The 13,812-nt window shown below is 47.4% G+C and overlaps 1 protein-coding gene across 3 annotated transcripts in view; it reads right to left on the reverse strand.

Annotated features, from left to right (window-relative positions):
• Positions 1-13,812, reverse strand: part of Dscam (DS cell adhesion molecule) — a 655,493-nt gene that overhangs the window by 87,326 nt on the left and 554,355 nt on the right. For 2 of the 3 annotated variants that reach the window (XM_048803693.1, XM_048803694.1), the window contains exons 17-19: positions 7,498-7,738; positions 5,917-6,063; positions 302-457 (exon numbers count right to left, since the gene is read on the reverse strand). In XM_048803693.1, coding sequence (XP_048659650.1) covers positions 302-457; positions 5,917-6,063; positions 7,498-7,738 — 544 coding nt within the window. Of the gene's footprint in view, positions 1-301; positions 458-5,916; positions 6,064-7,497; positions 7,739-13,812 lie in introns of those variants that run through there. The other variant, XM_048803695.1, reaches the window with a different exon arrangement.

Below are 13,812 nucleotides of genomic sequence, written 5' to 3' on the forward strand. Positions count from 1 at the left end.
AAGTGGAAGGGGGAGGGGGAATAGGGGGGAAGGAGGGGAGAAAGGTTACAGAGTTACGGAGAAGGGGCTCCAAGGGAAGCTGGAGTGCAGGCAGCCCAGGAGGCCGGGGCCTGAGTGGCTCTGCAGAGTGTCCTGAGGGCAGCTAGGATTTCCCTGAGTGAAGCCAAGAGCAGCTGGTGGGGAAGGCTGAGAGCGTCTAGGTGGCTTTGGCCCTGGAGTGCCGCCACTTGGCAGGAGCCCAGTGTGTCCCTGGGCACGCAGCCAGGAGCTGCGCTCTCCGCCTGCTGCCGTCCAGTCTCACCGTCCTCTTTGGTCCTGGTGAAGATCTGCTCGCTCCTGACCCCGTCCCCCGCGCGGGTGAAGGCCAGCACCTGGATGCTGTAGTTGGTGTACTTCTCCAGCCCGTCCAGCTCCAGGGACGGCTGCGTGGTGGTGACGTTCTTAATCTCGCCCAGTTCTGGAGGAAAAGAACAAGACAGTCCCATCGTGGAGCCATCGGTGCTCCCACACTGTCCCCACTGTCTGAAAGCACTCGAGGGGCAGTATGCAGGCCCCATGTGACACCGACACCGTGCACGGCCGTTTGCAAAATCTCTCACAGCCGACTGCCCAGAAGAGCAGGTAGAACACTGACCTGGAGCTCAGAGTGAGCCATCCCAGTGCAGTGTCAGCCGCAGCCCAGGTGCCACTCTGCAGCCCCAGGCAGCTGCTGGCCACAAGTGGCCCTTGAACCCGACAGCTCGGGTTCACGCTGTGATTCCCTCCTGCTCATTAGAAAGCTCCCGCAAGTTAAGGTGTTTGTTTTTATTTTTTAAAGTTCTAATATCCACAGATTTTCAAGTGCCTAACTTTGTCTCAAATGTCTGAGCTAACACCTGTCCCAGTGACAGATCCCACGTGGCTGACGCAGCAACTGTAGTCACTGGGTGGTACAATAGATCTCCAGAACTTGTTCATCTTGCATAACTGAAACTTTGTATCTTTTAGGGGAAAAATATAGGAAACGTGTGTGAGGTGGTGGGTCCTCTCCTGAGCCTGATCCTGCTGAGCGGCTCACAGCGCATGCGTCTGCCAGGACTTCCATGTGCTCACCTTGAATGTGCAGTTTTAATTTGTCAGGGACACCTCAAAAAAGCTGAAAAAATAAAATCAAATACTAAAGTAGGGAAAAAACTGTGTCAGAGCGAGTGGCTCAGCAAGCTCCTCTCTTCACCTGGAGCGAACTCCCGTGGTGTCGCTGGGGCGTGTCAGGACTCCTGCAGAACCCGCCTGCTCTCTGGAGTGGGGCCAGCTAAGGATGTTCAAAGACGGAACATCATGTGGTTCCCGTCCTCAGCATGTCACCTGTGGCAGTGTGGGAACGCTGGAAATGATGTGTCGAGAGCCTGCGTGGCGAGCAGCCCTGGGTCTACAGGGGAGCCACCTGCCCAGCTGGCAGTGGGGTGAGAGGAGCCCTGGGGTGGAGTGGCTGCTGCTGGTGGCTGGGTGGGGCGTGCTCGGCTGTTTAGCACAGATGACCGGTGTGAGAGGGGTCCAGGGATCCTCCTGTCTGGTGGCCACCTTTGGGCACATTTCAAAAGCAGGAAGAGCTCTCTTGCTCCCCTGCCTTAGCAGAGGTGGCCCACGTGCCAGATGCACTTCCTTAGGCGTCGGCACTGCCCTGAGACCGACCTCATGAATCAGTCCTGTGACAGACAGGAAGCGGAGAGGGGGCCAGCATCCTGGCAGGGTGCTGAGAGCCTGGCTGAGGAGTCAGCTGTCACACACTCACGTCCACGGTCCACAATCTCGGCCTCTGAGCTGGGGTCTCTTGGTGAAGTGAAATGAGGACCAGCAGGCTGGAGAGGAGGGAGGAGGTGTCAAGAAGGCCAGGCCCTGGACACACCCTCCTGTTCTCCTCCTACTGGCTGTCCTTCCCTCAGCGCACTGTGCGGAGGTTCAGACATTAACGGACTCCCGTTTCTCAATTATGCTGGCCGGGAAATGTCCTTTTAAAATGTTTATGCTTTGGACCAAGGATCAAGGTGGAACTGGATGCACCATCAAGGAGGAATTTTAACTAAAGCATGTGGTGGCCAAGGCTTGTCACGCACATGCCAGGGAGAGAATGGGGTGGCAGTAGGTCACGGAAGCTCAGACCCAGTATGAGCGGCCCTGGGGCAGATGGTGGGCGAGTCCTGTGGGCAGGGCGTCTCGCTGAGGACAGCCCTGAAGAGGCCACGTGTCTTCTGGAGAGACCAGCAGGGGGCCAGCTTTCACAGGTCACAATTTGGAAGTCTCAGCAGATGGCTTACAAATGAGAAAAAAGTTTGCTCACGCAGGTGGCCGTCATGCATGCAAATGCCAATAATTATTGCCCAGATGCATTGGAAATGCTCCCCTCTGAGGGAGGGTCTTTCCGCATTCAATCATTCTTTTCATTTTCCTGAACATAACTGATACAGATCCACTGGATTAGGATAAACTCCCAATGTAATATGAAACTTTAAACGTACAACTCCTCAAAGTTTTTTCAGATTTATAAACATCTGCATGTGGCTAAGATCACACCCACATGCTCACAACTGGTCCAAGTGGCCTACACAGGGTGGTGGGCCAGGCGCTGGTTCTGAGACCTTGGCGATGTCTTTGGACAGCTTAGAGCCCCTGCTTTTGCATCTTCAAGGAGTGCAGGGGCCTAACTCATAGAGGATCCTTGTCACAATGGGGCTAGCTGTGCCAGGATGGGGAAGGAGCAGGGTAGAGGCAGGAAGGGCCTGTGCCCCCCCTCCCTGGTCTGCACAAGGGCATTCAATCTGCCAGTGAATCAAACTGGCCAGGGTCAGTAGTTGGATGTTTACTGACCATGTTTACCAACATGACTCGGGGTCATGTTGCTCTGATGAACTGATTTACCCTGAGCCCTGAGTACAATTGCACTCAAGCCCTGATTGAGACTGCCTGAGCACGGAACTGAATTTCGCACATGTGCCCCTGGTCCCGGGGGGAGGACACTCTGCTGACTGCACATGTCGGGAGGAGATGGCCAGAGCAAACATGCACGGTGTCCAGCACCCGCGGCCCTTTTCAGAGCTTGCTCTTTTCCTTCTGCTTAAGCACAGCTCTCCATCCTCTGCCTTCCACAGCCCAATAGGCTGGCTTAAGAACACATACACATTCACATACACACAAACACACACACACACACGCACACGCACACACATGCACACACAAGCACACACAATCTAAAGAGCAGTGTTGAGTTAAGGAAATTAATAAAATAAACTGAAATAAACATGCACAACAAGTCTGGAAATCATATTCCATTATGAAATATCTTTTTGAAAATAAAATACTTTTTAATATTTATTTATACCTGCATCATTCTCAGTTTTGAGGCAGAAAACAAAATTGGGGAGGGAATGATTTTGAGCTGTCCCACGTACCCGTATGCCCAGCTGGCCCTGACCTGCAATTAGGGCCCTCCATTGCTGTCTTCAAGATAGAAGAGATGAGAAGGGGCTGAGATTCAGGTGGACGTGGGGACTTTCCAAAGGGAAAATTTCCCAAGCCATCTCCCATGAACTGTTTCCATTAGGTCTTAAAATGTTTTAAATATTCTGACTGCATTTGTAAAAACTCATAACTCTCACCAAAATATTGTGTATTTTACTTGACTTATCCAGTATGTTAACTATGTTTTATCTGGTCACATTGAGAATATGGTTGTGGCTCAGTGGTAGAGCTATTACTTAGCACATGTGCTCCACAGCACTGGGTTCAATCCTCAGCACCACATTCAAAAAATAAACAAGTGAAATAAAGACATAGTGTCCATCTTCAACTAAAAAAAATCTTTAAAAAATATTCTTTAAAAAGAATAAAATGATTGTACACATTTTAGAAAGTATTTGGATCACTAGTTGAGCACAGTGGTAGTAACCATCTCTGTCTCCAGTTTTGTGTGTGTTGTGTCTTGTGCATGTGTTGTGGTGTGTGTGGAGTGCAGCATGTGTTATATGTGGTGTGTATCTGTGTCATCTATGTGTGGTATCTATGTGGTACAAGTATGTGGTATGTGTGAAGTGTGTGAGGTGTGTAGAGTGTGTGGTTTGTTGTGTGTTTTGTGTGGTATTTCTGGGTGTATGATTGTGATATGTGTGGTGCTGTATGGTGTGCATGGGTGTGTGCTGTGTGCGACCTTTTCTCCAGGTGTGGCAGGGACGGTCCTTTACATAGTTACTGCCGGTGTAAGGATGGCCAACCTGTGTGCACAGCCTCAGGACAGTGTACCAAGGCACCCAGTAATGGCAGGAAGTGGCCTGCTCCAGGGATGTCACTCGTCATGGTAGCAGGTAGGGAGTGGCCACTCACAAGCAGGTTGTCTCTGAGGGTCTCTTTCTTATCTTGGAGATTAAGCCTAGAACTTCTAAGTTGGGCATGAATGGCATCACCCAGCTCTGTGGGTAGAATATCTGTAAGAGCTGTGTGTATCTGCAAGCATTCTTTACTTAAAGAATCAAACACTTTTGGATAGTAAAGTTTTTAAAGCTTTCACAGTATGCAGCCCCGTCCTCCAGTTCTGTTAACAGGAACGCTAGTAAATACAGTGAGGCATGAAAATGTGGAGACAGGGAGGAAGGTCACCCCTGGGTGCTGGAAATATTTCCAGCAGGAATGATAAAAGAAGTGATTGCAGTGTAACTCTGCCTTTGGGTGAACATGGTAGGTCCTTAGTTCTGACGCATGAGGAGTGGAAATCAGAAGTATATGTGGAGTCTCCTGCAGTCCATGAGGCCCGTGCCTTTGTAACCACGGTGGGGACAGGGATTTGATTGGTAAAATGGACCAGGACCAGCTCTTGAGCAGGGGTGTGGCAGGCTCTTGAGGGCTGGCTGTACTTGCTCCAACTCAGAGGAGAGCATCCGCCAGAGGACCACACCCAGAGGGGAGGCACATAGAGGGGAGCACGGGTGCGTCCTGGGGCTGTGGTGGGTGCAGGAGCTGGAAGTGGACAGGGAGGATGCTGGACCAGCAGCCTAAGACTGAGGCCGATGGTGAGCAGACCTGGGAGCCTCTCCCATCGAGGGCTGTAGCCTGGCTGTGCTCATAGCTCATCAGTGGCCCGGCCTGACTTGCCGTGTCCATGATCCATCCATGACGACAGGCTGGGGCTTCCCTTGAACACGCCTGATCTTGCTGCCACCTGAGAGGGTCTTTTCCTCTGTCTCTTACTCTTGTCTCCAAGAAGCAAGAGAATTTTGCCCAACTTGAAAGAACACACACACACACACACACACGAAGGAACAAGGCAGAGAAAGAAAAAAAGAGAAGGGGAAGGTGGAAAGAAAGGACAGAAATGGGGGGTTCTGGACTTTCTGGGTGTGCACAGGGGATGGAACCCAGGGCCTCACACCTGCTAGGCCAGGGCTCTACTGCTGAGCCGCACCTCCAGGCCCCGGGCTCCAGATGTAGTGACGCCTCATGGGGAATACTCACGTTCCTCCCGAGGTGTTCTAGCATTCTTCCTGTGCCCTCTTATAGTTCAATGGCAGGAGTTTAAATAATTTCTGTGCTAAATTTATTTGGGGAATAGGAAGTGACCAACTTTTCAGAATACGTATCCCATAGAATGTTCTAGATAGAGATTAAGCTTCGGATGCTGCCTGCAGAGTCTTGACATAGATACTCATAATTAGAAAAGCCGGCCCCTGCCTAATTTTCCCAAGGGCCTATATGGCACATTGGTTTTTGAAGGACTGTGATGTTTCATCCAGCTTGTATGTGCCTGTCACAGGGTGGGATGAGAGACAGCAGAACTTTCCACAGAGAAAAGGTTTCAGCCACATCCTGAATCCCACCTGAGAAGGGGAGGGGTGTTTAAAAATACCCCTGCATGCTCTCTGCAGCACCTGCAGTCTAGTTATGTCCCCTTACCTCCATCCATGAGGTTGGCCCAGTAGATGACTCGGAACCCCTGGAGAATTCCATTCAAGGCGTCCTTGGAAAGCGTGGACCAGGAGATTGAGATGCTTTCTGGTGATGTTGCTATGGCTTGGACATTTTCAGGGGGGTAACTGGGCACTGAAATTAAATAATTAGAATTTATAATAATAGCAGATGGTTTATGAGCAAAACAATACTGAATAAACAACATAGGTGGATATTCTAACATTCAAGGATAATACAAATTTTTCACTCAAGCCCCCAAAATAAAAGAAAAACATACAACTTCCCTATACAAATATTATCATCACTCAGTAAAATGTCTCGAGTTTATGTATTCATCACACTGGATTCTAACTTAATTACTCCACTTTCAGGAGGCCATCCCAGACTCAAATTGAGCACACTTTTAATCTTAATGCTTAAGCAAAGACCACTGCTTGTCTGATTTACTTCCTCGTTACTCTTGCGTGGTACTCACTGAAGTTACGTTTACATTTTACACTGCATTCTTTCCATATTTAGTAACTTCTGGCACATAAATTGGAAGCCAAGCTATTGAAAACCATGGAAAAGTGGATACCTAAACATCTTCTTAGTGAAGAAAGAAAAGTCCCAAGACCACTTTTCAATACTGTAATGTTTTGTCAGAGGAAAGAGAGACAATGAAATAGGAGACAGGTTGCTAGAACATTCACAGCGTTTCAAAGACTGAGTTTAGGCAAACCTTAAATGCAAAGGACCCACAATATCCACTGACTCTCACATCTAAATTTAAAAACATGAGCATCAAGACAAAACCCAAAAGGCACATTGAACAACCATTGCAAAGATCACAAAGAGAAAGCTCTAGTCTTTCAGTTTCTGCTTATCTAAGACTTCTCACCCCTAAAAGTTGTCAGAAATGACAGGTGCAAACCATAATTCGCCTCCTTCAATCTAAGAGCCAGTGGCTGATTACACAAGAGGTAATGTAGTGAGAACCTCCTGCCTCAAAAGATCCCATGACTTGCCACCATCTACCTCAGATGTTATCTCTTCATCAACAACACCACGGTGGCTTCGGACACCAGGTCCTTGCTCCAGTTTGAAATTGCTGGAAATTTGAACTTTCAGGCTGTTTTGGTGTCCTAGTGACAGGGTGAATTAATTCACTGTGGTCACTAGGGGGCGCTCGATCACTGTGAGAGCTGCTTCCAACAGCCTGCTAGGGAGCCTTGTTTCCTGGGGTCCCAGACTGCTTGAAAATAGAAAGCATTAATAATAAAAGAAAAAGAAACCCTCTTAATATCGATTTGGGAGAACTTCTTAGAAAAATCAGATTTCCACATCCTGGTCAGGCTCCTGCAGTGACAGTGAAGCCCAATTCTTGTGCTCGAGATGAACCAGGAAGATTCTGGGAAGGGGGTGCACTTTGGCGTGGCAATGCAGACCCGTCCAGGGTGCGACAGAATCTGCGCAGTGGGTGAGGTGCTTAGGGTGGCTTCCCTCCCAGAGGCCCACGTCACGGCCAAGCCAGCAGGGAGCCAGGTACCCAGGAGGGGAAGCAGTGGGCTGTGCCCCCGAACCTACCATCCTCGAGGGTGGTGGTGATGATTTCCTGAGAAGAGGGTCCGGTGCCGGCCCGGTTGCAGGCCTGCACCACCAGGCCGTACTGGGTGAACTTGTTCAGGTTGTCCAGGGTGTAGACCTCGCTGTCCCCCGTGGTGTCGATACTGATGATGTTGAACTGGAAGTTGCCCCCAGTGCTGTACTCGCGGTAGCCTATTTGGTAGCCACGGATAATCCCGTTTTGCAAATGCTTCTTGGGAGCCTAAACAGGAAAGGAGAGAATACACTAAAGACTTGTGGTAACACAGGAATGAGATCAGCACCCATAGCACGTAGGGGAGCCAATATGTAGCTGGATATGAAGGGTCAGAGGTGCAGGAGTAGCAGAATCAGATACAGTGTTGCCCTTTTTCAAGATGGTCATCTTCCAAGATCCCCCATGGAGGTCTGAAACTGCAGACAGGGCCAATCCTATATAACCCACGCCTTTTCTGAACATGGACCCCTGTGATAAAACTTCTAATCCATGAATGTCGTTCAGTAGGAGACTCACAGTAACGAATAAGGAAATAGAATTACTATCCCAATATTCTATTTTTTTTTAAAGTCATTTAAAACTGATGGTGGGTTTGTTTCTGAAATTTTCCAGTTATTGTTGTCAGATCAAGATTAACCATGGGAACCCGAAACCATGGATAAAGGTGGCCTCCCACACGGAGCTTGTCCTGAGAAGACCCTTCCTTCACCTGCATGTGCGTCTCCAACCCTCACCACCACCACTGCGAGATTCTGCCAGAACCTGGCTGGTCTCAGGAGGTCACCGGGTGTAAGTGGCGGCAGGTGAGCCTGACTCCTCAGTCTCTGCTCTCCGCCAGGCTGCAGTGACTCACCTCGCTGGTGAGAATGTTCCAGAAGACAGACTGGGTCTGTGGTGTCTGCGTGTGCACCAATGATGAGGCCAGGGAGCTAGAGGACAGTCTAGGCCATAAGGGACCGCATTAGAAAGACGGGGTGGGCGGATTCAAGAGGGAGCAACAGGCTAATACCTCCAGAGCCCTTGTCCCTCCTCCTCAGGTTGCTAAGGTCACCTGCCTCCAGGGAACTGTTCCTCCTACAAGGGGTGCTTTAGGAATGCCCCCTGGGCCACTCCCTTCCTGCATGTACCCCTGGTGGCTTGTCCCTGCTCTTGATCACTCCACCTTCTGGCCCATCTTTTGGTCACCAGTCACTAGGTAGGATGGGGGAGGTGGGGGCATGAGAGCAAAGGAAATCTAAAATCCATAAAAGGGCAGGACACCCCCACTTCCTGGGACACCCAGCTCTGGGGCCTGTCTCTTTGGAGAAGTCTATCTCTGTTCTATCCTTTAAATAAAACTGGGTCTCTAGGCTTGACGGGCTTCTCAGGTGTTCAATCTTCACATCAAGGAAATGGAACTCGGCTTGATCCTCATCCCCGTGTCAAAGATCCCAACTGAGCCGACCTTCCTGCTTCCACCCACGAGGCCCACGGAGCTCCTGGCTGCACCCGGAACAGAACGAATTCAACAGGAAAATGGCTCTGGCCCGGAGGAGCCTGATTCTAAGGGAGCAGCATCCCAGAGCGCAGATGTCCCTGGGATGAGTCCAGGGAAGGTGACCCTTCATTAATGCCTCGTGGGAGATAGCCTCCTTCCTGGACGCCTGAGTCATCTTGGCTGCAGGTGGCTCTGCGCTGCTGAGGAGAAGAGTCCTGGAGTTGAAGATGGCGTGATTTTTGATGGCATGTTGGACGTAAGCCAGATCCTTTCCAATTGCATAAATCAGGTGAGGCCCCAGGTCACAGAGGAGCCACAGCCTTCAAGGCCGTCAGCAGAAGCGACTGCATGTGTGTACGTGCCCAGGTGCAGTGGTTGGTCAGCAGCTATGAGGGATCCCTGGTCTCCAGGACTCCCCTTGGGTGCCCCAATCTGTGAGGTTTGAGGCCCTTACATAGAGTGGCATTGTGTGCCTGTGACCTGTGCACATCCTGTGTGTGCTTCAAGTCTGTGCATTACTTATAAGGCCTAACCCTGTGTAAGTGCTAGATACTGTCACACTGTATCAATTAGGGAACAAGGACAAGAAAAAAGCCTATACATGTTCAGTAAAGAAGCTTTTTCCCCCAATATTTTTGAGCACAGTTGGTTGGATCCCTCAGTTACAGAGGGGCTGCTGCATATATTCTTACATACATTTAAGTAAAAACCATGTTTCCAGATGTCTCAGGGCTATACAAAGATTTCTGTGCCCTGTAAGTGCTTATGACCCAGAAGGAGAGACCAGGTACACACTCAAGAGACTGCTGAGCCCTAAGAGGCACTGAAGGCGTAGGCTGCAGCATCCAGGATGTGACAAATGAACACGGTCTGAAGCCATCCAAGGAGGCAGAACCCAGTTGGGCTTGGAAGGACACCAGGGCTCAGGGAGGTGCAGGTGAGGGTATGGTGGGTGGAGCCTGCCAAAAGGAGCCTAGAGAGGGTGTCCACATGCACAGGAGCTAGAAGGGACAGAATCAGGGTGGAAGCCCAGGGTGCGGCAAGTCCTTGAAAACCAGCAAATGTGAAGGAGGGGAGTCCTGACAGCAGGAAGCCGGAGAGGCTGAGATGGCAGCCAGTGGCAGTGACGGACTCAGCAGACACACAGGGAGGGGGCATGCTCACCTCCCAGGGAGACCAGATGCCCAGGCTGACTCTGGGGTTAGTCTGTGGGTCCAAAACAGTAACACCTACTCCTTTAGCTATTTTTAAAACTTTAACCAAATACATAGAAATTGTACACATTTATGGGGACATTTTCTTAAAGCAAGTTTCTTCATTTATGGGTTTCTGGGACTCAGTTGCTTTTCTCAACAGCCAGTCTGATTTGGTGGATTTACAGAGTGTAAGACATCCGTGAAACCGTCACAGCCAGCATCTCAGCTGTCAGTCAAGCGGCGGAGTTGGCTCCCGAGGTAAGAGCCGGCACTTCGGTTACCATAGATCAGGTCAATGCGCCTTTGATCCAAAGACAGTTTGCTTTTTCATTGGGGAGCTATGGCTTTTTTGCTTTGTTTTTACATAGGTCTGAAGATTTTAGATCTTGAGAATTTGAGTATATGGAAATTTTTCTATATACTATTGAATTGCCTTCACATTCCCTAATTAATTAATATAAGGAATTTCCTCACTCAAGTCAAATTTACCAACAAAGAGATTTCTCTTACTTCATGTGGCTTTTAGAAATGTTTTCATGTCTGCATTATAGCTACACATAATACAGGTTTACTTTTGACACTTTCATACGTGCACACAAACTGATTTGCTTCATTTCAGCCCCAATGCGTCCTCCTTCCCTCCCTCCTCTTCCCCCAGGCCCCTTCCTCTGCTGTATGGGTCTCCATTCTACTCACTTATTGGCTTTTAATTGTGTTTTATAGACTTACATAAAGGGGAAATTCACCATGGTATTGTCATAGATGTCTATAGCATAATTTGTTCAAGTTCAGCCCACGATTCCGCCCTTTTCCACCCCTCCTCCCTCCCCCTCAGTCTCCTTCCTCAGCTTCTCTTATTTCTTTTCTATTTTCATAGAATCCCCTCCCCTTTTCTATTTCCTTCATTTCCTTATTTCTCTCTAGCTTCTGCAGGAGAGAAAACATTTGACCTTTAACTTTTCAGTCGGCTATTTCCCTTGGCATGATGTCCTCCAGGTCCATCCATTCACCAACAAATGCCATCATTTCCTTCTTCCTTGTGGCTGAGTCCAACTCCACTGGGTGCACGTATCACACTTTCTTGATCCAGTCGTCTGTTGGTGGCCCCAGGCTGGACCTTGGCTGTTGTGTGGGGCCCTTCTCTGAACACTGATTGCCCATTTCACTACAGTACACAATGAAGGACTCACAAACTCAACACCCAAACAAAACAACCCAATCAGAAAATGGGAAACAGAACTCAGCAGAGATTTAAAAGACCCAAAAATCTCCACCAGAAAACTCTAGAACTCATGAATGATTCCACCAAAGTAGCAGGATATAAAATTAACACCCATAAATCAATTGTGTTCTCAACTGATGAATCAACTGAAAAAGAAAATAGGAAAACTATCCCATTCATAATAGCCTCAAATATATATATTTGGGAATCAATCTAACAAAAGAAGTGAAAGACCGCTACAATGAAAACTACAGAACACTAAAGAAAGAAATGGAAGAAGTCCTTAGAAGATGGAAAGATCTCCCATGTTCTTAGGCAGAATTAATATTGTCAAAATGCACACATTACCATTAGTGCTATATAGATTTAATGCAATTCCTATTAAAATCCCAATGACATTCTTCATAGAAATAGAAAAAGTGATCATGAAGTTCATTTGGAAAAATAAGAGGCCCAGAATAGCCAAAGCAATCCTTAGTGAGAAAAGTAACACAGAAGGCATCACAATACCAGACCTTAAATTATACTACACAGCTATAGTAACAAAAATGGCATAATCCTGGCACCAAACAGACACATAGACCAATGGTACAGAATAGAAGACACAGAGACAAACCCACGTAAATACAGTGAGTGATATCATACTGCACAAAGGCACCACAAACATACATTGTAGAAAAGATTGCCTCTTTAACAAATGGTGCTGGGAAAACTGGAAATCCATATGTCGTAGATTGAAATTGAACCCCTATAACTCATCCTTCACAAAACTCAACTCAAAAGTGGATCAAGAACCCTGGCGTTACACTAGAGACCCTGTTCATACTAGAAGAAAAAGTAGGCTCAACTCTCCATCACATAAGCTCAGGAACAGACTTCCTCAATAAGACTCCTAAAGCACAAGAAGTCAGATCCAGAATCAACAAATGGGATGGCATCAAACTAAAAAGTTCTTTGCAGCCAAGAAAATAAGAACATGAACAGAGAGCCTACAGAATGGGAGAAAATATTCACCACCTGCACCTCAGATACAGCACTAATCTCCAGGACACACAAAGAACTCAAAAAACTGAACTCCAGAAAACCAAATAACCAATCAATAAATGGGCAAAGGAACTGAACAGACACTTCACAGAAGAAGAAATAGGAATGGTCAACAGATATATGAAAAAATGTTCAGCTTCTCTGGCAATTAGAGAAATGCAAATGAAAACTACACTGATATTCCATCTCACTCCAGTCATAATGGCAATTATTAAGAATACAAGTAATAATAAATGTTGGTGAGGCTGTGGGGAAAGGGGAACACTCCTACATTGCTGGTGGGACTGCAAATTGGTGCAACCACTCTGGAAAGCAGTATGGAAATTCCTCAGAAAACCTGGAATGAAACTACCATTTGGCCCAGTTATTCCACTCCTTGATATATACACAAAGGACTTAAAATCAGCATACTACAGTGATGCAGCCATATCAAGATTTATAACAGCTCAATTCATTATAGCTAAGCTATGGAACCAACCTAGGTGCTCTTCAACAGATGAATGGATTAAGAATACGCGGTGTATATATACACAATGGAATGTTACTCAACTGTAAAGAAGAATGAAATGATGGCATTTGCTGGTAAATGGATGGAACTGGAGACAATCATGCTAAGTGAAATAAGCCAACACCAAAAAACCAAAGGTTGAATGTTCTCTCATATGGATGCTAACACACAACAAGGGCCGATGGGGAGGGAAGAACAGAAGTTCATTGGATTAGACAAAGGGGGATGAAGGGAAGGGAAGGGGGATGGGAATAAGACAGTGGAATGAATGGGACATAACATTCTGTGTTCGCATATGAACACGTGACCAGTGTAACTCCACATCATATTCAACCAAAAGAATGGGCTCCTAATTATAATAAGTTGTACTCCATGTGTGCATAATATGTCAACATGTACTATAGTGTCGTTTACATCCAAAAGGAACAAATAAAAAAAAAGAAAAGCATAACAAAAAGGATTCCGGAGAGAAAAAACAGTTCATTTACTCTGCCGGCCGGCGGGCACGTGTTTACAATAGTATCAATCAAGACCAACCGTCTAATTTTTTGAGTTCTTTGTATACTCTGGATATTAGGGCTCTATCTGAAGTGTGAGGAGTAAAGATTTGTTCCCAGGGTGTAGGCTCCCTATTTACCTCTCTTATTGTTTCTTTTGATGAGCAAAAACTTTTTAGTTTGAGTAAGTCCCATTTGTTGATTCTAGTTATTAACTTTTGTGCTATGGGTGTCCTATTGAGGAATTTGGAGCCCGACCCCACCGACTGTAGATCGTAGCCAACTTTTTCTTCTATCAGACGGCGCGTCTCTGATTTGATATCAAGCTCCTTGATCCATTTTGAGTTAACTTTTG

This window comes from Marmota marmota, unplaced genomic scaffold (genome assembly GCF_001458135.2).
Source record: "Marmota marmota marmota unplaced genomic scaffold, marMar, whole genome shotgun sequence".
Classification (NCBI taxonomy): domain Eukaryota; kingdom Metazoa; phylum Chordata; class Mammalia; order Rodentia; family Sciuridae; genus Marmota; species Marmota marmota.